This window comes from Dreissena polymorpha, chromosome 1, assembly GCF_020536995.1.
Source record: "Dreissena polymorpha isolate Duluth1 chromosome 1, UMN_Dpol_1.0, whole genome shotgun sequence".
Taxonomy (NCBI): domain Eukaryota; kingdom Metazoa; phylum Mollusca; class Bivalvia; order Myida; family Dreissenidae; genus Dreissena; species Dreissena polymorpha.
The window spans coordinates 55,426,787-55,452,507 of record NC_068355.1 but is presented as its reverse complement, the minus strand read 5'-3'; the positions used below and the strand labels follow the sequence as shown (position 1 = coordinate 55,452,507).

At 38.1% G+C, this 25,721-nt stretch overlaps 2 protein-coding genes across 2 annotated transcripts; both read left to right on the top strand.

The window, feature by feature from the left end:
- Window positions 1-1,195: 1,195 nt before the first annotated feature.
- Window positions 1,196-2,379, top strand: LOC127875357 (NACHT domain- and WD repeat-containing protein 1-like). The gene is made up of 2 exons (XM_052420420.1): window positions 1,196-1,476; window positions 2,187-2,379. The coding sequence occupies exons 1-2, from the start codon at window positions 1,196-1,198 to the stop codon at window positions 2,347-2,349; spliced, it is 444 nt and encodes a 147-aa protein (XP_052276380.1). The 3' UTR covers window positions 2,350-2,379.
- Window positions 2,380-7,876: 5,497 nt separating this feature from the next.
- On the top strand, window positions 7,877-15,469 carry LOC127875317 (uncharacterized). The gene is made up of 5 exons (XM_052420328.1): window positions 7,877-8,021; window positions 8,608-8,776; window positions 8,996-9,114; window positions 13,888-14,105; window positions 15,439-15,469. Exons 2-5 carry the CDS (start codon window positions 8,665-8,667, stop codon window positions 15,467-15,469), a joined length of 480 nt encoding a protein of 159 aa, XP_052276288.1. The 5' UTR covers window positions 7,877-8,021; window positions 8,608-8,664.
- Window positions 15,470-25,721: the final 10,252 nt, after the last annotated feature.

Below are 25,721 nucleotides of genomic sequence, written 5' to 3'. Positions count from 1 at the left end.
AAACCCTCATCCACTGGTACGAACCCGGTAAATTGATGGCTGTAAAACAGTGACCGCTGATTCGCATCGAGTTCTTTCTGGCATAACGCATGACCCCCCCCCCCCCTTTTTTATTGTCTTAATCATTGCGGCTTGGAATGCTCTTTAAGAAAAGGTATGGTTATGGGGGTCTCTATGCGCAAAAGTTTGACTTTATTTTTTGTTGAAGTTATTGCTTTTACATTGAATTTGTGTAGGAAATCTTTTGGTATATTGTAACCTAAACTAGCTTTAGGTAAAATGAAATATCATCTGCAAGTGCAAAATATGACTGGGAAAGCTGATTTTTGGTCATTTCTTAACAAAAGAGAAGAAAATAAGTGCCTTAAATGCATGAATTCAGATAATTTGACCTGGAATAGTTGTTTTTCAAGTTGACCCCCCCTCCCTGATATACCCAAATAAGGGCTAAATTGCTTTCCGACTTGAATTCAAAGGCATATTGGTTGACCGTGTAGCGTTAGTGTGCTACATGAAGTCAGAATTCAACGCCAGGGACTCCGTGATCCAGTAACGCAACAATAGCTTGTGCATAAAGCATGAACATTCAAACAGAGCCCCATTTCACCGACATGGAATGGCGGACATTTTTACAGTTTGGACAGTGCAGCAGACACTTTATTGAGGCAGCCTTCATTTTTAGTACAATCATGAACATAACAAGGTTTATTACTTCATATTATTCATAGAAATACACTAAAAATACTTAAAAGCATGTTTTTTGCCATTTTTTATCTATTTTTTATTGGGAATTTTGACTTTTTCAGGTAGAGGAATGTCTGCGACTAAGCCGAGGGCCACTGGATAAGGGTTGTTGATGGCAAAACAGGTAATAATACTAAATTATTATCATGTACACAAGCAAATAAGCATATGTATGATGCTTAAGGTGTTAAATACTGTCATAATCAGGTTTGTGGTCACTCAAACCCTTGCCGTCATGCAATTCCCCGTGCAGTTTGTATGGATAGTTCCGCGTCCTGACACGTAAAGCTTGTGCTTTGTTGGCAGCAGAAGTTGGCACTTAACAGGTTTATCCTTGTTCCTAGGCATGTATGCAGTGCATCTGAGTTGATATGCTACTTGTAGCATTGTGGAGGTGGAGTCTATGACGGTTGCTGACTGCAGAGGCTAATCTGGAGGACACTTCACGCACATGCATAAAGACCAGTTTTCCGAGAATGATTCTAAAATAAGCTTTAAAGTGTTTTATTCCAGGAAGAAAAGGCCGTATACGAACGCTGAAGGGGCGGTAATACAAGAGGACCGCTATGGGACGTCACAGCCCTTTCGCTTCGGAGAGGATGGCTACAACAATCGGGCTCTCAACAATCTCCCCTATCACCGCTTGCACGCGGCTCACGTTGACCTTCTCAAGAAGGAGTGTCTCGCCAACGTGCACTTCTGCGTTGCTAAGTTACATGCACTTCCTGTTGAGTAAGCTTTATGGTTAAGAAATGTTACATCGTATGTTATAATTACTCACTTAAATTGTTACGACCTAACCCTCTACCTTTGGTTTTAGTTGTCGTTTACTGTCATTGTTACCACTGTAACTAGTGTATGCGGACTTAGTTACCTGATGTAATTGTAGACTGATAAAATGACTTTTTTACCTGTTTAAATACACGTTAAAGTGGGACTGCACGATTTTGTCAAATATTTATTAATTTACATCAAATATTTATTAATTTACATCAAATTTAATCTAATAAAAAGACGAATGCTTCGGTTATTGTAGGAAAATATGTACGAAATATCTTCGTCACATTCGGCTCGGGGCGCTAATTTGTCTATGCTGCATTTTATGAAATTCGTCTTCAATGTATAATTTTTCTTGTCTATTTCGTGTTATTCTAACATATTTTTATCAATTTAACACATATAAAAATCGTGCAGTCTCACTTTAATTTAGATTGTTTGAGTTTTTTTATTTGAACATTATATATAGCTTTTAACAAATAAGTAAGTAAACTTTGCTCGGTAACATTTTTAGCTTTTCGTTAAAAACATATGAAGATAAATAATGGTACATGTTTTTACTGTCAAAATAAACAAAAATACTGTCTCTTGTAGTAACACTGGAACATGAGCCAAACGCGTCTTAAAAGTATGTAATTCACGCATGTTTCTCGCGGCTCTCCCAGGGCGCTTTTAGACGACTTCACGGCGGCCAAAGCGGCATTCCCGGGGAAACCCCTGATCACGTGCATTCTGGAGGCGCTTTTGCTCTCCCGGAAGGGGCTTCAAATGGATCCGGTTCAGTTCATGCCTCAGCTACTAGGGCGCCTGGAGGACAACGAGGTTTGAAATAGGACTGATATGAGCCTCGTTTCAAGAAAACTGGTCTTAATGCATGTGCGCAAACTGTTGTCCCAGATAACCCTGTGCAGTCCACACATTCTAATCAATGACGACACTTTTCGCCGAAACTGGATTTGCGTTTAGAAGAGACTTCTTTTTAACGAAAAATTCCATATAAGCGGAAAGTTGCTGCCTGTTCTGGCTAATCTGGGACGACAGTTTACTTACATGCGTTAAGCCCAGTTTTCCCAGAACTAGACGCATATTTATAAACATACATTAAGGTAAAACAAGAATACAAAATCATTTTTGTACATCTCCGGTAGCACTTGAATAATAGATAATTGAATAAGAGATCTGCTATTCAAATATCGTTATTACTTAAGAAACCCCGCGCATACAAGTGGAACACTCTTTTTCACCAAAAATAATCAAAATATGCTGTTTGATGTTATAATACGTTATATGTATACAGACTTTTAACAAGGAAAATCACCGAGAAATGTTTTCTTAAAAGTTCTGTATGAATTAAGCCGCTTCATGCGAACACTGTTCTTTTGCCGTATGTGGTCAGCGAAGCCCCAGACCATCCTGCGCATTCATTCAGTCGGATCAGGAGCTATCATGTCTGCTATTGACCTCACGAAATATCGCATGACTTTAAAGAGGACAAAGTAACTCCTGACCAGAGTGCGCAATCGGCATACGACCCATATTCGCATGACGCGGCTCAATGCAGTGTTTTGTTTCAGACAACAGCCGAGTTCAAGAGCGCTTTCGTGAATATAGCTCAAAAGTGTGGTTCGAGCCCGATGTCAACATCCTGGAGCGTCCCGGGGTTCAACTGCTACACAGCATCCACGTGCACGCGTCCGAAATTGACATGATGACGATTACGTCATGTGGAAATTACGTAATCACAGGTGCATTATACGTTATGGCTTAACTTTATAAAAGAGTTGCTTTTTGTGGGGGGGGGGGGGGGGTTACGAAACTGAATTAACGTTTTTAGTTTCGCAATTTTCGACATGTATAATTGTAAGAGTGTATATTTTATTACAGTTTTGAACTTCTTTATCAACATATATAAGCGTAATCGAGGCCACATATTTCCATAACGATGAAACAAATATTGCACGCGAGAGGTCCGTATTTACCGTTTAATGGTGTGATGAAAAATGAAATAATTCACAGTCATCTACAGAAACGAAACCAAAATAAATTGGTTCTAAACTGTAAACAAACGTGAAACGCTAAACAAGATGGTCTCATATAGAGAGATTATTAACGCTTGACCTTCTTTAGTCTGCGGGTCGTTGGAGGAGATCAAAATCTGGAACATCAAGGTCGACCCCCACGGTTGCTACGCAATGTGACGGGTAAAGGTCAGTCTAGAAAGGTCGCGTTTTGTCATGGTGATGAGTGGATCGGCGTGAAATTTGGCAACGTAATAAAAGTAAAAGGTCTGCAAACAGGCGAGCATTACCAATAAAAAACTCTATATTGAAATATATATTTTTGATTGTGTATGTATGCATGTTTATTAGTATTTTGCTAGTCTTTGAAATATTAAAATGTGTTCTTATCATAAATCATCAATTAACATATTTTTGCAAACAAACAGAACATCAACACAATAATTAGGCCAAGCCGAAAATGACTTTATCTATATACTTGGATAGAACCTGTCACGAGTTTCTTTTCAAACTCCCTATTGTTATTCAACGGTGTTGGTGGTTACTGACGAATTTTCGGAACGAATAAATAATATGAAATAAAATAACGAATGTCGGATAATTTTATCAACAATCAGTTCTGATTCGCTGTAAATTCATAAACACAACGTCATTTCACCTCTCAAAGAAAATGTATACTTAAAATGTAAAATGCATATTTAAAATGTATCTTCCACATTTAAAAGTACCAATTAAACTCCATAAAACTTAACAGGCATGAAATTATTATTATTATTTACTTTTTTATAACAAAAACCCCAACTAAAACATACAAACATATCACGAATACAGGTCATTGCAAAGAATTGGTAGTTTGCACGCTGCAGTTGCATTCAACTCTTATTCGGTTGCAATGATGCAGTCGATAGTTTGTTCGTTTGCGACCGGACTATCCCTTGTTAAATCCCCACTCGGGGTGCGCTCTTAGAACCATCTCAAAAGACATTATAACGTTGGTCTTGCTATGAAATGAAATCAATTAAACTGCCAAAAGTTTCCGATGTTATATGGTTTTAATAAAAAAGATTATATAACCGTCATAAGCGCATTCCTGTTTGCAGGACAAACGATTCTTCTGCTTGTGCGTAAAGTGTGGTGCCAGATAAGACTGTGAAGTCCTCTTGCTAGTACGTAAAGTGTGGTGCCAGATACGACTATGCAGTCCTCTTGCTAGTGCGTAAAGGGTAGTCCCAGTTAAGCGTGTGCAGACCGCTCAGACTATATATGTATACAAGTATTTGCTAAGATGAAGAATGTATTAGAGACTCGTTATGGGAAAACGATTCTTCTGCTTGTACGTAAAGTGTGGTGCCAGATAAGACTGTGCAGTCCTCTTGCTAGTACGTAAAGTGTGGTCCCAGATAAGACTTTGCAGTCCTCTTGCTTGTACGTAAAGTGTGGTCCCAGATAAGACTGTGCAGTCCTCTTGCTAGTACGTAAAGTGTGGTCCCAGATAAGACTTTGCAGTCCTCTTGCTTGTACGTAAAGTGTGGTGCCAGATAAGACTGTGCAGTCCTCTTGCTAGTACGTAAAGTGTGGTCCCAGATAAGACTGTGCAGTCCTCTTGCTAGTACGTAAAGTGTGGTCCCAGATAAGACTGTGCAGTCCTCTTGCTAGTACGTAAAGTGTGGTCCCAGATAAGACTTTGCAGTCCTCTTGCTTGTACGTAAAGTGTGGTCCCAGATAAGACTGTGCAGTCCTCTTGCTAGTACGTAAAGTGTGGTCCCAGATAAGACTTTGCAGTCCTCTTGCTTGTACGTAAAGTGTGGTGCCAGATAAGACTGTGCAGTCCTCTTGCTAGTACGTAAAGTGTGGTCCCAGATAAGACTGTGCAGTCCTCTTGCTAGTACGTAAAGTGTGGTCCCAGATAAGACTGTGCAGTCCTCTTGCTAGCACGTAAAGTGTGGTCCCAGATAAGACTGTGCAGTCCTCTTGCTAGTACGTAAAGTGTAGTCCCAGATAAGACTGTGCAGTCCTCTTGCTAGTACGTAAAGTGTAGTCCCAGATAAGACTGTGCAGTCCTCTTGCTAGTACGTAAAGTGTGGTCCCAGATAAGACTGTGCAGTCCTCTTGCTAGTACGTAAAGTGTGGTGCCAGATAAGACTGTGCAGTCCTCTTGCTTGTGTGTTAAGTGTGGTCCCAGATAAGACTGTGCAGTCCTCTTGCTAGTACGTAAAGTGTGGTCCCAGATAAGACTGTGCAGTCCTCTTGCTAGTACGTAAAGTGTAGTCCCAGATAAGACTGTGCAGTCGTCTTGCTAGTACGTAAAGTGTGGTCCCAGATAAGACTGTGCAGTCCTCTTGCTAGTACGTAAAGTGTAGTCCCAGATAAGACTGTGCAGTCCTCTTGCTAGTACGTAAAGTGTGGTCCCAGATAAGACTGTGAAGTCGTCTTGCTTGTACGTAAAGTGTGGTCCCAGATAAGCCTGTGCAGTCTGAACAGACTAATTAAAGACGACATATTCCGCTTTATGGTATTTTTCCTTTAAAGAAAATCCAATTTAGGCGGAAGTGTTGTCCCTGATCAGCGTGTCCGGACTGCACAGCCGAATAAGGACGATACTTAACGCACAGTCATAAAGCCAGTTTTCCCAGAGCGAGGCTAATTTGTATAACTTTCTTTCTTTTAGCCGACGATAGTCTCTGCATCCGCAGTATAAACTTCTCTGTCGACGGCAGATTTATCTCTGTATAAGCTACGGATCCCTCGAATTTCATAACACTGCCACACTGCAAGTAATTCTTCCTTTGTTCGGGGTTTCACACAAATCTTTATCCATGTAAAATCTTTACATGCAATAACGATTCAGAAGGCTTACAAACACAAGTTACGTAAAACATTCCAGTTCTTCGTTTAAAAATAAACATATAACATTTATTAAATTAATAAATACAAAATAATACATAAATACATACATACATACATAAAATATATATATACACATATATATAAATAAATACTATGACTTTGGTTAAGAACAAAAATGATATTTATTCAACTACTCATGGTTCGGCCTGTATCAACGATTGCGATTACAAGATGTGGCATATTTTCATGGCATCGTGCACCGCTCTTCGCGACAGGAGGAAGATCGTCTGGAACACACAAATTATCTGAAAGGCGCGCGCACCGTTGACATGGTAACGGTGGTAACGATTGTAAAAAAATATATAAAATATAAAAAATATAAGAAAATATTTTGGTAAAACGGGGATTAATGCATTTGCGTTACGTGTTAACCCAGATAAGGTCATGCAGTCAGCACATACGTGTCACCCCAGATTAGGCCATGCAGTCAGCACATACGTGTCACCCCAGATTAGGCCATGCAGTCAGCACATACGTGTCACCCCAGATTAGGTCATGCAGTCAGCACATACGTGTCACCCCAGATTAGGTCATGCAGTCAGCGTTACGTGTCACCCCAGATAAGGTCATGCAGTCAGCGTTACGTGTCAACCCAGATTAGGTCATGCAGTCAGCACATACGTGTCACCCCAGATTAGGTCATGCAATCAGCATATACGTGTCAACCCAGATTAGGTCTTGCAGTCCACACAGGCGAACCAGGAACGACACTTGTCGCTTAGACTGGATTTTACTTTAGAAGAGACTTCCTTTAAACGAAAATTTCTATTAAAGCGAAAAGTGTCGTCCGTAATTAGCCTGTGCAGATTTACAATCCGATCTGGGACGACACTTTTCGCACATGCATTAAACTCCATTTTCGCAGAGTGCGGCTCATATATAACTATATTTTACTTATTTTAGGGCTGTTTCGTTTCCGGTTTCGTTTCAATTTTAACGTCATTTATTATATTTTATTAAGTTCAAGTTGTTATTTTTAGCGCATGTTTTTAGTCCTCTTGATTCGCGACTTTAATAACATACAGCTTATTTATATTTATTTTTGTTGTAAAGAAAGATTTCAGAGAAACGTATTTGCTTATTATATAACTTAAAAATTATATTAGTTAAAGGTTACACATATTATTCAATAAAACAACAACGGGGACTGTGTGCGCAGAGAAAAAAAAACAACATTTCAATGGCCTCGCTATAAAGTAAAAATACACCGCAAATGCATTAAGAAAACTAACAATTATTCTTTAATTAGCCTAAATAAAGTCTGTCTACACAAACAGTGTATTCCGGCGGACCACCATAACAATTATATTAGTTAAATGTTTAATGTTACACATTATTGTTTTTAGGAAATATTAATGGTTTCGCTTTCAAGTAAAATACACCGCAATATCATTCGGAACACTAACAATTATTCTTTAATTACCGGTAGCCTCAATAACGTCTGTCTCCACAGGACGTGTTCCACTGGGCCACCAGGATGCGTTGTTCGTGACCGGCAGTGCGGGAGAGGACTCGCCCACCATAGTCGGCGTGTATGATGTCGGCAGACTGGAATACCGCGCCATCCGAGAACTTGTTAGACGACGGTTTTTATTTCGCTCTTTGCTAATTGTATGTGTATTGCTCCCATTTGCTTCAATGAATTTCGACAACATATAATGATGACGTTTACATGAGCCCCATTCTGTGAAAAGTAGGGTTAATGCATGTGCGTAAATTGTCGTCCCAGATTAGCCTGTGCAGGCAGTCCGCACAAGCTCATCAGGAACGACACTTTCCACGTTTGTTGATTTCTTTCGTTAAAATAAAGTCTCTTTTTAACGAAATTTCAGTGTGGAAACTGTCGTCCCTGATTAGCCTCTGCGGACTGCACACTCCACGCAATGCGTTAAGCCCAGTCTCTCCCAAAACGCGGCTCATATAAATAATCCATTAATTACAGTTTTGTTTTCAAATATTTTTTATTGAGTTTTTTTTATGTAATTATTCTTTCTACACTTAAAGCGTCCATATTTTTGTAAAATGTTGCATTCCCCCTGAAAATTATTCGATACTTAAGATACGTTCATGATTAATTTGATTACAAAACAGTCCAATTAAGTAAACTTTTCAAAAATAACAAAATATCGTGCGTCATACTTGCAAACGTTATACTCAACAGAAGGTGGCCTGCAATGCAAACACGAGGTTTTACGAAGCAGACAACAGATCAGTGGTCATGGAAATTTACGATAAGTTTTACTTGTTTGACCTTGAAAAGATGGACGTCAGCATCGTGTTTCCGGGTCGAGTAGTCGATACACGAGTGTGTATCTTGACCAAACGGAAGCGTACGTACAATCTTATTTACATTTTACAATTCATGTGTGGAGGTGGCAGTATTCACAACATAGTTATTAAATATTCCGGTCATGGTGTGTCATTACTATTCCGCGTCACTAAGAAATCAAATTCATGATTTAAAGATTTTGCTAACTGAACGATTTGGGTCAGAACGTGTTAGAAACCGTTCCGTCCACTTTATCTCTGTCTATGACGTCATTCTTCAGTTGTAGAACTCCTCGTGACGTCACGTTTTGGCAAGAACGTGAAACTGTACAACATCACAAACGGCTGCATTGACGCCATAATAAAAACTGGGCACAAGAAGGAGATCTACCAAGTTGTGGTCAGTTTTTATACCTTTCTCAACATAATGTCATATGCCACCTGTACTGTACAAGTGTAGTAGCAAGCAGTGAACATCTCAAAACTGTATTGCAGTTTGTTTTTTAATGTTTTGACGAACATTTACATTCGCAAGTGATGTGTTCATATGTATACGACCATTCTCCCCATACCTCTGATTCAAGTAGGCCAGTTAACAGATCTGATAAAAGCATGTGTACTAAGTAATTGGACATCAGCTAGCCAATTAAAAGTGTATGTTAACCGGCCGCCACGATATGACTTGTATTCTGTTGAAAACCGTGATCAATGGAAATAAACCCCGTTCTGCAAAAACTGGGCTTAATGCATGTGCGTAAAGAGTTATTTCAGATTAGCCTGTGCAGTCCGCACAGACTTATCAGGAACGACACTTTTCGCTTTTACGGAATTTTTTGTTAAAAAAGGTCTATTCTTAGAGAAAATCAAGTCAAGGCGGAAAGTGTCGTCTCTGCGAACTGCACAGGCTAACCTGGGACGACACTTTACGTACATGCCTTAAGCCCTGCTTTCCCAGAGCGAGGCTCATATCGTTGTTTTACAGGTGAACGATCCGGGAACGCTCGCTGCAGTGACGGTAGTTTTTGGACCTGTATTGTTGATGGACCTTGTCATTCACTCTCGCGTGTATGAAATCTCAAACAGTACGTTCAGGAGATGCGAACGTATCTTTACCTCTCAAAATTAAACATACGTTGGAATTTCGCGGCATATATCGTACAATATATTCTAATGTTAACGGCGTTTCTTTTTCTGTGTACGCATTGCATACTAGCATAACATAATTATACTATCAATAAAGCGCACTTTGCGAATGTTGTTTTCAAGATCAGTTTATGGTGTTCGCTCCACATGTTATAAGACTACGAAAGTGTTATCGACCAATCGACTATTAAGTTTGAACGGATGTTGTATACCAATGAGTCTCTTTCGTCATGTTAATCTGTTGAAGAAATTCAGTTCTATTCAAACAAATATTTATTTTATGTGAACACATGTAAGCACCGTTGTCGCTTAGTTGATTGCCTTTATAACGTAATATATAAGCCGCGTTTTGTGAATACGGGGCATAATGCATGTGCTTAAAATGTCGTCCCGGATTAGCCTGTGCAGCCCACACAGATTTATCAGGGACGACACTTTCCTCATAAAATAGATTTTCGTTGATAGGAGACTTCCTTTAAACGAAACATTCCATAAAAGCGGTAACTGCACATGGTTATCTGGGAGTATACTTTAAAAGCATGCATTAAGGATTGTTTTCCCATTGTTAGCTTTGTTAGTTTCCCGATTGAAAGAACTAAAATTACCGGTCGATGTTTTTAATTTCGATTTCTTTGGTATTGACAGATCAATGTTTTACAAGGTCTTATTAACACAAATGTGAGTACATGTATAAATATATGGTATAAATATATGTATATATTGTTTATACCCATATCCTTTTCTAACTCCCGATGCACATGGTTAAATGTCGTTCAGAATATTGCATCATGAACATGTCATTTAAATTCATAACTGGTTATTTAAATTTATATTAATTTCATAAAAAGATGTTCTCGACATGTCTGTATTTCAAACGGTATAAATGTAAATATTTCAAAGCGGTTGTCAGCAACATTCACTTTTTGAGTACAAATACGAATTGCATATAGATCAAAAAGCGAATGTCAAGAAGTAATCAAGCAATCGCTACTCTCAAGATTGATATCTGCAACAACGAAATTGGCACGCATTTTTTTCAAATGTTTATTGAGCAAAAGCAATTAACAAGAAGCAGTTAAGCATTCTTTTTTCACCTTGAGATGATCTCATCTGAATAAATACTAAATACAGGTGTAAAACAGTTACGATTAAATGTAACATAAAGGTTTGACAAAAAAACAACAACATGGCTTTCATTCAACGTTGAATCCGAAATAGGAATCGGTTGAAATCAAAGCTAAATCTGAACCAAATGACTTAACTAGGTCTGAAAGCGAACAGTGTCGCCCCTGATAAGTCGGTGAGGACTGCACAGGCTAATCTGAGACGACACTTAACGCATATGCATTCAGTCTGATTTTTCCAGAGCGAGGCTAAAATGATTTTACAGATACCAAAGAATTGTGAATGGAACATCACGAAATATACCGGTAAGCAACAAAAAATATTGATGCCAATCACATGTACACCCAGGTTTCTTCGGGAAGCGCTATAGGTTTGAATGATGCAATATTGTCATAATAGCGATGGTCTATGAGCCGCGGCATGCGACAATGGGTCGTATGTCATAACCACTCACCTTATTCAACCACGTGGCAAGAGTTTGTTCGGGCCATTTAAAACTAGTAGATTATTGAAACAGATACGTTCATAAAAGTTTCGTTTATCTCGTAGAAGAATACATGCTGAGTCCGGTGTATTTGAAAAACACATGATAAGATCAAAAATAAGTACATGATATTCCGCATCGGTCTTCATTTGGGTTTTAACAGAGTGATTTGGAATTATTAAACCACCTTCTAAAACCATACATGACCTATAAAGTTAGATAAGTCCTATTCACATTACATTGAATGTCCTTACCAACTTTATCATGTCAAGGTCTTTAAAAGTTCGAAATTTAGACAACATGCTATGGTAGAAGCAAAGCAGATATATAACATAAAACAATATTTGACAGAAACGACTGCAAAAGTCAATGTCTTTTTGTGTTTCGACACGATCATCATTAGTTTACGAGGAAATACTGTATCATAAGTTTAACAACAATCAAAGTACAAGGCATCCCTAAGCTGTCGCATGACTTTAACCCATTTATGCCTAACGTCTAGAAAAAAGGCCTTTGCAAACAGCGTAGACCCATATGAGACGCCACATCATGCGGCGTCTCATCTGGGTCTGCGCTGTTTGCTTAATGGAATTTATGTAAGAAGTATTCTAAATATAGAAATAAATATACTAGACATGCCTAATTTTGGAAATAAATTGATTCAATTTAGAAGGATGGGAGAGTCCACTAGGCATAAATGGGTTATGATACATGTATATTGTTTCTCAAAAGCGATGCGTCCGTATGTTGTTTTGATTTGAAAAACAATGTCAAGTAGGAGCGATTTCTACAATATTTTATTTAATACTAACGTAATTAAAGAATGCATTTTAAAGGGACCTTTTCACGTTTTGGTTAATTGACAAAATTAAAAAGAAATGTTTCAGATTCGTAAATTTTCGTTTAAGTTATGATCTTTGTGAGGAAACAGTAATACTGAGCATTTACCATGCTCTGATATATACATTTTATGCATCTTTTGACGATTTAAAAACCTGAAAATTTTAAATTGTTGCAACGCGAAACAACTGAATAATCTGGGGAGTTCTGTTGTTGTCGTTATATTTATTTTGTGACACTACGAGGATTGCTTATATAAAGTATAAAATACATCATTCATTGTATGAGAACGGATGGCCGAGTGGTCTAAGCATTAGACTTTAATGTCAGGGGTCAGTGATTTGAGCCCAGTTGAGGGTTACTTTTTTGTTTCTTTCTTGATTTTAAACTGAAGCTTTTTAGATCAAATGTTTACATTAATTAATATAAAGCATTTAATGATACACTACAATACATGCCAAAATCTGTGAAACGGTCATTTTGAGTCCATACACAAGTCATTTAACTTTAGGCTTGCTATGCTGTTTAAGCATGTACTTAGACAACACTGCAATGTGGTGTCACATACATAGGTAATACGTATGCTTTTCATACCAAACCTGATACCGTAGAGATGGTAATTAAGGAAATATTTACAAAACAAATATGCTCGATTTGAATCATTATTCCAAACAATCGCGGTTCAATATGGGAACATGAATGCTTTAGTCATAAAATGAGTCGCGTTCTGAAAAAAATGGGCTTAATGCATGTGTTGTCCTAGATTAGCCTGTGCAGTCCGCACAGGCTAATCATGGACGATACTTTCCGCCTAAATAGGATTTTTGCTAAGAAGAAACTTCATTTAAACGAAGAATGTCGTAAAAGAGGAAAGTGTCGTCCCTGATTAGCCTGTGCGGACTGCACAGGCTAATCTGGGACGACACTTTACGCACATGCATTATGCCCAGTTTTCTCAAAACGCGACTCAAATAAATGACAAAATGCTTCCATGAACAAACTGTAACATTGATAGAGCTACGACGCTTGACAGAGCCACGACGCTTGACAGAGCTACGACGCTTGAAATAGCCACGACGCTTGACAGAGCCACGACGCTTGACAAGCCAGGACGCTTGACAGAGCCAAGGCTTGACATAAAAACGATGTTTGACATAGCCATGACGCTTGACAGAGCCACGACGCTTGGCAGAGCAACGACGCTTGACAGAACTATGACGCTTGACAGAGCCACGACGCTTGACAGAGCCACGGCGCTTGACAGAGCCAAGACGTTTGACATAGCCAAGACGCTTGACAGAGCCACGACGCTTGACAGAGCCACGACGCTTGACAGAGCCACGACGCTTGACAGAGCCACGACGTTTGACAGAGCCACGACGCTTGACAGAGCCACGACGATTGACAGAGCCAAGACGATTGACAGAGCCATAACGCTTGACAGAGCCAAGACGCGTCTTAGGATTGGAAACACACTGTAACTCGGTGGCGCAGGAGAGTATGTCATCGTTCTGGAACCGTTGTCGGGAGCCCTTCACGGCTGCCCACATTCTGCTACACTGCAACCTCTGTTCATTGCAGAGGCGCCGGCTTCGAGCCGCATTGCACTCCCATGGACTAGTGTTAAACCTTTTCCTCGAGGAGCGATGCAAAGGCCCGGTCTTCTCTGTGCTGTCCAAATATCTACTGGACATTCTGATAACTGACAAGATCTTGGTCTTTGGGAAAGAGGCAGTAAATCCCACCAACGTATCATACATCTTGCGCGGAAACATACCAGGGTTGATTCTAGTAATATGGTACCGCATTCTTATAATTATTGGAGTGATAGGTGCAATGCTAATTATAATTAAATATTAATGCAAACTTTGTATAATAGTATAGTCAAATTTTATATTATAAATACAATACATATTAAATGATAGTAACAGTCAAAACAATACTATATTAACACTTACGTACGCTCTGCGTTTCATACCCTGGGAATGTATATTCCAGTATATTCCTTATGCCCTTAGGAATACACTGTTTTAGACCACTATTGTGGACTCAAGAATGGTTACACGATTTTTCGATGATTTGACATAGTGACCTAGTTTCAAACACGTGACTAAAATTCTATCTTTATATAATGTTCAAACAGTCCAATATTTTCTGACTAAGTTCCATAAAGATTAGATGGCAAACGTGGCCTCTAGATTTGTAACGATCTGAAATATTACACATACCGCACACCAAATGATGCTGGACGCTTGACAAAGGATGATTACAGAAGCTCACTTTGAGCACGGAGAGACGTTCTTTAAACGAAAAATATCATAAAAGCGGAGAGTGTCGTCCCTGATTAACCTATGCGGACGGCACAGGCTAATCTGGGACGACACTTTACGCACATGCATTAAACCCCTTTTTCACAGAGCACGGTCCAAATATATTAAAAGATCACTAGTAAGAACAATAAAATAAGAAAGCATAGATAAACACATAAGTTTAACAATTTATACCAAACAACCCAACAAGAAAGTGTTACTTGTCATAATATACAGTCATGCGCCTTTTATGCTCACTAGAAACTATTTTTATACATATGTAATGTTGATCTTATCAATATCAATCTTATTTTATATTATGTGAAGTTTAATTTACCTTAAACTTAAATGTCTATTTTATTATTTTATCCATATTTCATGAAGTCAATGTCGAAACAATGACATCTGAGTTACTGCACTGATTACCATGGTACCATGTGGAATACTTAATTGTAACATGTACTGTTACAATTTTGTTACATGTATACACTATATGGGTCTTGTTCTGAGAAAACTGAGCTTAATGCATGTGTGTAAAGTGCCGTCCGAGATCAGCCTGTGCAGTCTGGACAGGCTAATCAGGGACGACACTTTACGATTTTTTGGTATTTTTAGTTTCAAGGAAGTCCCTTCGTATCGAAAATCAAGTTTTGGTGGAAAGTGTCGTCCCTGATTAGCCTGTGCGGACTGCACAGGCTAATCTGGGAAAACACTTTACGCTTATGCATTAAGCCCAGTTATCCCAAAACAAGGCTCAAATAGTTTCATCATGTGATCTTTATAAAAGTGGTATACTCTTCTTTTCTCTCTCTTCTCGCTATAGTCCCAAGCTGCAGAGAAAGAAAAAATACTGAAATAATATAACGTTATCATATTTATTGTAATAAAACGACGCCGAAGTGTGTCTGGTGCCATGTGGAGTACGTAGTTGTCACGTGAACTGTTACAATTTTTGTTACACGTATACACTATATGTTCATAAAGTGGTTCTATGATCAAACAATATAACGATTTCATAAATAATAAAGCACGCTTTGGCGGAAAAATCTCGATGGCATATTTCACTGAACCGGATTTCCTCGTTGTGATCATCCCCCAACTTGGGAATGTAAAACTCGTGTATTGCTTGTTTTATGTTGTAATGCCCACTTCATACAGAGAATATGTTACTATTCTATCATTGCATAATTTATCGAATCGGCTAGGCTTAACATACCATGGCCTGAAATGCGTATGTGAGTGTTTTGACCCTTTACCACTTAGATACGTATTTTCAGCATGTGTAGTCCCTTAGAAAGTACTTTGAAATTAAAGGCCTTTCTTCAAGTGTGTAATGCTTCCTTTCCAACACTTAGATACTGGTGAGTAGCAAACAGCATAAAACCTGAACAAATTGCGAGCTACTCCAAGGCTGTTCTGGTTTTATGCTGTTTGCACATAGTCATTTTCACTTTGCTTCTGAATGGGAGAGGGTTTAATATTATACTGCGTGGTTGATATATACGGAATTCTTCAGCAAATGCAAAAGGTTTTTACAAGTAAAAAAACTAACGTAATAAAATGTATTTAAAAACATATTATCCTAATGCTCACGCACGCGCATTGGCAATAATCAAATTGTAGTTCGGCCGAGTTAAATACATTGCTTTTTTCAAATCAGATAGTGTTGCAATCTACTATTGTTCTTATCACTTTCTCGCTTATATGTCTGGAATGGGAGCGGCATTAAAAAAGGTATTCAAGGTCATACAATGGCGAAAATACGAATCTCGGAATGGACGTCGCCAAATTGTCTGTCACGTGATTGCATCCCACTTTTATTTATAATCTGAATCAGCCTGTAAACAGATTTATTTCTGAGAAAACTGGGCATAATGCTTGTGCGTAAAGTGGCGTCTCAGATCAGCCTGTGCAGTCCATTTTCGTTAAAATGAAGTCTCTTCTTAGCTAAAATCCAATTAAGGCGGAAAGTGTCGTCCCTGATTAGCCTGTGCGGACTTCACAGGCTAATCTGGGACGACACTTTGCGCACATGCATTATGTCCAGTTTTCTCAGACTCATTTAGTCCAGTTACTCAGGACTATGAAATATCGGTTGAATGGTTTCAATGTAAAATTGTATTGTTGGTATATATCAAATCGCTTCATTGGTGCAAAATGGTACCACATACCGTTAAATTTAAAGTACACAAGGTACCTTTTTGCACCATTGGTCGAAATAAACAATGAAACGCACGCGAATGAAATTGATAAAAGACTGATCCTTTAATGCTACTTTGACTTTTGAGCTGAAAATACTGCCTATGATTGGTCGGCTAAGTAAGGGCATAAGATTGCTGATGATGGGCGTTAGGTTACTAAAGTTAACATATTATCAGAACTGTTAAAATAACTATATTGACTGTGATCTGTGAAAAAGGGGTTTAATGCATTTGCGTAAAGTGTCGTCCCAATCTGGGACGACACTTTACGCACATGCATTAAACCCCTTTTTTACAGAGCATGACCCCTTTATAATCTGCTCTTGGTCTGCCATCCACGAGTGTTATTTGAAACCTTGGCGTTGACCCATGCCAAGTTTTGTTTTTAACTATGACTTGCAAGATTCAAAGGCTAACACTGGGACGGATGATTTAAGTCTATAAGTAAGGGAATAAATAATATATACCCATCACGCAGTTGTTAGATCATCAGGGGAATATTAGAGGAGACTAAAAGTTGATACGCTCCGCTTATGGAAATTACAGATAATTTTCATAGTTCACAAGAGTTCTCTAAAAAGAGAGTTTTATCGTCCATGTTATCGCGACAAAATCTTCTGTCTACATTACCTGCACATGAATAAGTAATGAATTTCAAAACGGAAGATTACAGATTAGTTCTGAAGTTTTGGAATCCTACCTTTGCGCAGAGACCCGGTGTGGTTTTATGTGAAACGGATGAGAAGAAGAAAGAAGATTGTTATTTTTTTAAGTGTTTTCAGACATAATTTAGAATTTCAAAGTACCAACTTCTATTATGGACTACTTGTTTTCTCCTGTTTTGTTTCCATAAATTTTCAGCGGAATTCCAAATGATAGAACGAGTACGCAGCGAAATTGTAGGTCAATTAGAACTTGAAGTAATTAGTACATTTAACAAACTACCTAAGCTGTCGCTAAGCAAATAGACGACAATGCACTCAGATTATTAGAGCAAATACAACATTGATAAAAGAACAAATATTTAGTTTCAAACAAAGTCCGTGTAATGTGCATAATATTCATGAAAGAACACTGAGTTAAATTAAATGCAGTCGTTGCAAACTCATGGGCAATGGTCAGTGGATACAGAGTCCGTCCATATACCGTATTTTCGTTTTTCGTCTTAAATTTGACAACCTTAATACGAAAATAAACACATATTTAATCCGTATACCGATTTTGAAAGAACCTAAACTTAAAACTACTGAAAACCAAATAATTTTCTTTACATCTTTTTTGTTGTTCTCATAAAACAAACATAAATAAAACATAGCCGTTTATTATACAGGTATGTTGTTAAACGTCAGAATGAGAAATATGAAATAAGACTCTTAATATAATTGCTTATTTATTTTTAAGTTTCATTACTCATTTCCAAAAAAAGATAGTTATCATCTATACAAAAAGTATATGCAGCTTTATAACAAAAAAAAACAACAACATTATTTTAACGTTGGCGCGTATATTAATTCGGTATATTGAAATTCCTATAAGCTTCTTAAAAACAAACAACAGTTTGTATATGACGTGAAACCCAAGTGTTTTCGTTCAAAGAATTATTTTATGTGTATTTAAAATATGTCATGCATTAACCCATTTATGCCTAGCGTTTAGAAAAAAGGCCTTGGCAAACAGCGCAGACCCAGATGAGACGCCGCTTGAGGCGTCTCATCTGGGTCCGCGCTGTTTGCTTACAGGAATTTCTGTAAGAAATATTCTAAATATATAAATAAAAATACTAGACATCCCTAATTTTGGAATGAAATTTATCCAATTTAGAATAATGGGAGAGTCCACTGAGCATACATGGGTTAAAAGTCCCAGTGGTCTTAGTTGCGCTATGGCTTTAAACTCCCTATTGTAAACACTATTTTCATATGACAAAATGTTCTTCCTTTGATATTGTATCCGCTTTTCTCCTTCCCACATGCTTCAATAGCATAACTTTGATTTCCGATTCTTCTTAAATTATTAAAAGCGACAGCTTTCCCTCATGATATCATCAAACGTTACTAAAACAAAACTTTTGTTGTTATTGAAGTATCGGGTTGACACATTCATTTCCTCGCATTTTCATTTTCGACCGCCGAATTAAAAAAAAGTACCAGTTTGCACTCCTCCTGTTCAATGTTATGGGCACAAAATACGTTTCACGAAATACGTTTTCTTTCATGTTATGCTCTAAATTGTACATAAAATGTACAAGATTATTTTAATTTTGCACACACCAATACTAATAAGTGCTGCGATTAATTCGAAAGATCCCATGAGACCACTTTTTAAAAGGCATTCTGACAAAGATTTAATACGGGCCGTACTCTGTGAAAAGAGGGTTTGATGCATGTGCGTAAAGTGTCTTCCCAGATTAGCCTGTGAAGTCCGAACAGGCTAATCAGGGACGACACCTTCCGCTTTTACGGTATTTTTGGTTTGCAGATAGTCTCTTCTTATAAAAAAAACAGTTGATGTGCCTCTTAACAAATAGTTTAAATAATCAAGCTCGCGTAACGAGAGCCTACACGATTGCAATGTGAATATATAAGTCGTGTTCTGAGAAAACTGGGCATAATGCATGTGCGTTAACGGTCGTCCCAGATTAGCTTTGTAGCCGCATAGGCTGATCAGGGACGACATTTTCAGCTTTAATAGAATTTTTTGCTTAAAGGAAGTCCAAAAATCTAGCTTAAGCGGAAATTGTCGTCCCTGATAAGCCTGTGCGGACTGTAGGCACATGCATTAAGCCCAGTTTTCTCAGTACACGACTCATATTATTATCGCAATATCAAATTAATTTATGAACATGACTGATAAATGTTATAAAACATCAAATACATGTACTTCTTATGTTCTTACTTCATGGAAAATTCACGAGCAAATTAACGCCAAAACCGACAAATTGACTCGTGTTTGATATATAATTGATCACAATTTGTCCATGTTTCCTATGAACGAATTGGCACAAATTGATTGGGATTACACAACTGAGTACCTGTTTTGAGTACATGAAAGCAAAACATTATTTGCAATTGAAACAAAAACGTTACGTTGTTATGCTCGACTTCGTTTGGAATGTATTGAAGTCGATAATACAATATCGTTTTATCGATTTATAAATAGTACATTTTTGTAATACGATCGTATATACGCGTAAGTCCTCAGCAAATTTTGACTGTACAAACAGTATATGCATGGGTATAAAGCGTTCAGTGTCGCGATGTTCAGGGACTGTTTCTTCTGAACTTGTATTCAAGCTTATTATAAATTAACGTTTAAATTGCCAGTTACATAGTACGCTATTTGCTGTTTTCAGTAAATAAAGCCTTAGTTGTTTATTTTATAAGCATTCGCTATTTAAATGGTATGTTGGTCATAAAAACAGAAAAAAAGATTTATCAAAATTGCAAAAACGCGAACTTCACGAGGCAGTCAGCAAAACAGAACAAACTGGTTAAACAGTAACAAATTACATGCAAACACTTTAAACTTACATACGATTTTTAAAGCACATAATCGGAAAGACTGACACAAATTATTTGTTGCAAAATGAGAACTTTTGTGGTTTTTTAAAAACCTTCTTATCGCCGGTTTTAACCATTAATCATGTGAAAGCATTTCTTAAGTATGTTTTCGTTTCGTATGTATCATATCGGCCGTGATCTGGAAAAGGGGTTTGATGCATGTGCGTAAAGTGTCGTCCCAGATTAGCCTGTGCAGTCCTTACAGGCTAATAGGGACGACACTTTCCGCCTAAATTGGACTTTTCTTAGAATATACTTTCTTCAAACTATTATTGTAATAAAAGCTGAAAGTGTCTTCCCTGATAAGCCTGTGCGGACTGCACAGGTCAATCTGGGACGACACTTTACGCACATGCATTAAAACCTCTTTTCACAGAGCACGGCTCATATGTATGTGTCTGTGGCTTTAGTATAAATCCCTCTTTCTCACGGAAACATAGTCAATAAGATGCCAGTGTTTTGAACGAGGGTGCATCCATGACGTTCAGTTACGGGTTGGTTGGCGGAAGATCGTGTTTGTGATCAGCGGTTCTTGCTTCGCGCATGTTTGGGGCAAAAGAAGACCATTCATGTTGCATTGGCCCACTCCATTGTAAAAGCTTACAATCATTTATTGTCAATTTTTAGTAAAGTGAAGCTTAGCACTAAAACAAAACTCTCTCTATTTGACTCCCTAGTTGTTCCAATTATTCTATATGGATCTGAAATATGGGGAATTTACAACATTAAAGAAGTAGATAAACTTAATTTCAAATTTTGTAAAACTATTCTTGGTGTACGCTCACAGACTTCTAATGCTGCTGTTTTGGGTGAATTAGGCAGATATCCTCTTTCTATAATATGTAAACAACGTACACTCAGTTATTGGATTAAAATTAAGCAAAACCCGAACTCTTTGATGCATACGGTTTATAACGAACAATGTAATATTTACAATGAGAATAATAATAATAACACAAATATGTGGTGTGCATTTGTAAAACAACAATTAGATCAACTAGGGCATGGTATATTTTACAATAACTTAAATGACAACTGTAATTATTCTAATGAAATTAATCAAAGAATAAAAGATCAGTTTATACAAAATTGGCATGATACAATTAATAGCCAACCGAAATTAGAATACTATAAAATGTTTAAGACTGAATTCGCTTATGAAAAATATTTAGATTGCATTAATAATAGAAATAATAAACAACAGTTATCCAGATTTAGACTTAGCGCCCATAAATTAGAAATAGAGACTGGTAGATATAATAACATACCCAGAGTTGAACGTAAGTGTAAACTATGTAACGCAAACACTGTTGAATCGGAATATCACTTCTTTCTTACTTGCTCCATCTATAAAGATCTACGAACAAAATATTGTATTCGTTCTAACTGGCCAAACTTAGTCAAATTTAAAAATATACTATCTTGTCAAAATACTACAGTAATTAACAATGTTGCAAGATTCATTACTGAGGCAATGAAACTCCGTGATGAAAAATTAGAAGTATTTGCTGCTTCTTAAATTAATGGTGTACGGAATCGTTAATATATTGTTTATTTACTACTTGTTACTTCTTACATAAAATACATTTACTTTTGTAAATGATGTTTGAACACTTTACATAGTTATCTATGTGTACAATTATGTATGTTCTTTGTATTGTACTGATGTACTTCGACCATAATTTGTTAACTTGAATATGTAAATGGTCAAAGGCATTTTGCCGATGTTCCAATAAAAACTTGAAACTTGTTGAATTGTGCCCAAGGACTCTGTAATGACGGTATGAAGGTCTGCGTAGACGTTTGTTTTCACTTATTCTGGGTAAAGGCTAAGGAGCTGAGCATAGTACGATGCTTCCTTCCTTCCATAAATGGGAGCTTACTGGGAAGTCTACGATGTCATTTCCGTATCTGACGAGTTCGTTCCATATCAGAGCTATTCTAGTGTGGTATGTCTGTATCGTACCTGCGCACAGGTTTGCGCACGTAAAATACTTCTAATGTGAGAAGAACTGTTCTCGTTCTATTTGTTTTCTTTTTGTTCCGACTGCTGGTGTAGGGCCCCCTTCCAGCCGCGATAAGCAGTCTTGGGATGGTTTGAGCGAGCAATTATTAGGGCACCTTTTCTAGCCCCTTCCTCATACCTGTAAGTGAGCAGTGCATTCTTAAAGAGGGCTGCTCAGTCGTCTATGGATCTGCCGGACTCCACTACTGCTCCTTGTAACATAAGGGGGAACCAATGACCTAAACCGCCTGCGTGCAGGATTACGCCTACGGCTTCCAGAGTGCCCGCATCTGCCTGTTCGTCGTTCGCCCGTCGCCACAGCACTTGTTGTTCTGATCGATGGGGCGAGGTTGATGATGGCAGAATGGCTTGTGTGACGACTTAGATTTCAGTGAGGAAGATTTTCGCAGTTCGTCGACGAACAGGGTCGAGACGGCTTGAGACAGAGACGGATGTAGTGGACGTCCACGATTTCTTTTGTGTCTTGTCGTGCCCGTAGCGTGCCACAAGGCCTTGCTGAGAATCACCTTCTTGCCCGTTGATCGTCTGGTGGTTCCTTTGCGAAGTCCGCCGATTCCAGTATTCACGCACTTAGGTAGAGATTCTTAATTCATCGAGGGGTTAAGAGTACCACCACGCTGGCATGAGAAGGTGCCGTCTTAATACGTTTCGAGTACTTGACACGTGATACCATTGGGCGTTTTTCTTTAAATAAATCCCGTTTTTTTAATTTTATCCAGAATCCTATAGTACAGTTTTTTTCCATAGACTTATTAAATGTTATAGAGTGCACGGGCATACATCACTCTGCAATAGAAACCTGCCATCTTAACTCGTTATATCAACATGCTCAATGATCACATTTCGTGTTTAAAAAGTCCTAAGGCCATTGATAAGCGTCAAAATATCCCAACAAGAGTTGTTCATGATAATGGATAATACGGTTTGTTTGCAATTTCAGATTAAACATAACAATTATCTAATGTGTGAACCCGCCCGTGAACTTGACCTACACGGTTGCCTGAGAAAATCAAAATTTTAGGATTCACGACTTATTCAATGCAGAAATAACTACCCTTTCTGGAAATGTACATGTATTGTAATATTTTGAAAAATGCTGGGTCAAATTTTAAGAAATAACACGATACACAATTCGCGTGACCTACGTTCATTTACATGTACATTAGATATGTACATTTCCAGAAAGGAAATTCATTTCCGTGTTGAATAAGACCGAGTTCATGGAAATCGATGCACAATAGATGAAGTTATGGATGTTCAAAGCGATGTGTGTTTTCGGGTTGACTATATATATATATATATATATATATATATATATATATATATATATATATATATATATATATATATATTTCATAGGCGTGTTTTTTCACCGTTTACCTTTTCACGGAGGATTTACCGATTAAAGCGATATTTCAAAGTCAATGTAGTAATGTCTACATTTACATTCACCCAACCATGTTTTTTAGACAGACGCCGTTAACGTTGCCTTTGGTAAACCTGCCTACCAAACAGACACCAACCGTCCATATACGGCGGACCGTGCCGTTGACGAAAATACGAAATCGCGTTTGATTGAAGACCAGTCGTGCACCTACACAGCGTCTCACAACGTCTCATGATGGGTGAATCTCGAGCAGATATTCCTCATCCGAAGCGTCAAGATTTACAACAGGAATGTAGGACGTAAGTGTGAACCTTTAATTTGGTGAAACTCATAATTAATGGGTTTGTCGTGCGTTGTCATTTCTTGTGTGGAAAATCGTTATGAAAATATATTGTAAAATGTAAAACCGTTCAATCGTTTATATAAAAAGATTGTCAAAATATAATGTTTCGTATCAGAATCTTTCTATGTGTTGTAAGTCAATATGTTTGGTCAAACAATGCCGTGTTTGGTAATGCATATTTACACAACTCTCTTCGGCATATGGAATTCAGACATGTCTAGTATTAGACAATTAACAGGGACCCTAACCATATGAGCCGCGTTCTGAGAAAACCGGGCATAATACATGTGTGTTAAGTGTCGTCCCAGATTAGCCTTTGCAATCCGCACAGCTTATCAGTGACGACACTTTACGCTTTTATGTCATTTTTCGTTTAAATGAAGTCTTTTCTTAGCAAAAATCCAATTAAGGCGTAAAGTGTCGTCCCAGATTAGCCTGTGCGAACTGCACAGGCTAATCTGGAACGACACTTAACGAACATGCATTAAGCCCAGTTTTCTCAGAACGCGGTTCTTATATGCGTCGTGTAGGACATTCGTCACTTGTCTAAAATAAAAGAAAAACGGATGGTTACCATAATTTCTGTCACGAGTATGCATCTGCATATAGAGTGATAATTCCTATACTCAGGACTTGTCCATCGTTGCGCGTGTGAATAAAATATCAAAATAATACTAAATAAAATGCATTGAATCAAACATTGTCCATATATGGACAATATACTCATGTTAAAGCATCAAAGGGCAGTGTATCGGTCATATCCATAGTTTGAATATTAGCTGTGTATTGGACGAGTTGATATCAAAGTAATAAACGCTCTCGAGTCCGTTTCCTGGGACTAGAAGCAGTACTTGGTGTTTACAGGGGTAATCGAAAGAACGCTTCCATAGTGGGGATCGAACCCGTGACCTTAGAGACGTCAAGCTTTACGTCAGGTTATCGGAGGCCGGCTTTAAATCTCGTGAATGGGTTTCACCCTGGAGAGGTCGGCGTTTCATACACGTTTGAGCTAGCTACACCGGTGTATGGACAGTGGGTACGGATTACGCGTAGCACTCCTAACGATGTACTCACTCTGTGCGAGGTTGACGTGGAAGGTGTTCCGTACTCTGCAGCCAATGGTAGGTTGCGAAAAAAGTAAATTTTTAAGATATTTATAAAACTATTATTTCTCGGTTTCATATTGAAAAATACAGAATGTATATGCAACTGGTCGGCGTTGGAACAGGCACATTACGTGAAAAAAAACACGTGAATTTATATTTGAGGATACATGTATTAACTGACCAGTGCCTAGAAGACAGTAGATAGCGACGATGCCGCAGTCAAAACATATCCATACATGTAGAAACAAATCCTATTACAAATGCTCGTTCGCGTTTTGACATGTTCTCGTCTTCAGGCACACGTTATTCGGTTTTCCAAGGATATGTTCACATTGGCACTGCAATCGACGTTTCCGCGAAGGTCCTGTCAAATCTCCTCTGCGCATCAAGCTGTTCCGAAACAGAGAACTGCATCAGTGCCCACTACAACAAAGCGACCTTGACCTGCAGCCTGTTTGATTCCTTGGCATTTCACCCAAGAGA

What these genes read in the sequence shown, in the direction of transcription:
- LOC127875357 (XM_052420420.1), top strand. Translation starts at nt 1,196, where the DNA reads ATGCATAAAGACCAGTTTTCCGAGAATGATTCTAAAATAAGCTTTAAA. An exon ending in TTACATGCACTTCCTGTTGA is followed by an intron (nt 1,477 to 2,186) that starts GTAAGCTTTATG and finishes CGGCTCTCCCAG; the next exon opens with GGCGCTTTTAGACGACTTCA.
- LOC127875317 (XM_052420328.1), top strand. Translation starts at nt 8,665, where the DNA reads ATGGAAATTTACGATAAGTTTTACTTGTTTGACCTTGAAAAGATGGAC. An exon ending in AGGAGATCTACCAAGTTGTG is followed by an intron (nt 9,115 to 13,887) that starts GTCAGTTTTTAT and finishes TGTTCATTGCAG; the next exon opens with AGGCGCCGGCTTCGAGCCGC. An exon ending in GGGTTGATTCTAGTAATATG is followed by an intron (nt 14,106 to 15,438) that starts GTACCGCATTCT and finishes TTCTCGCTATAG; the next exon opens with TCCCAAGCTGCAGAGAAAGA.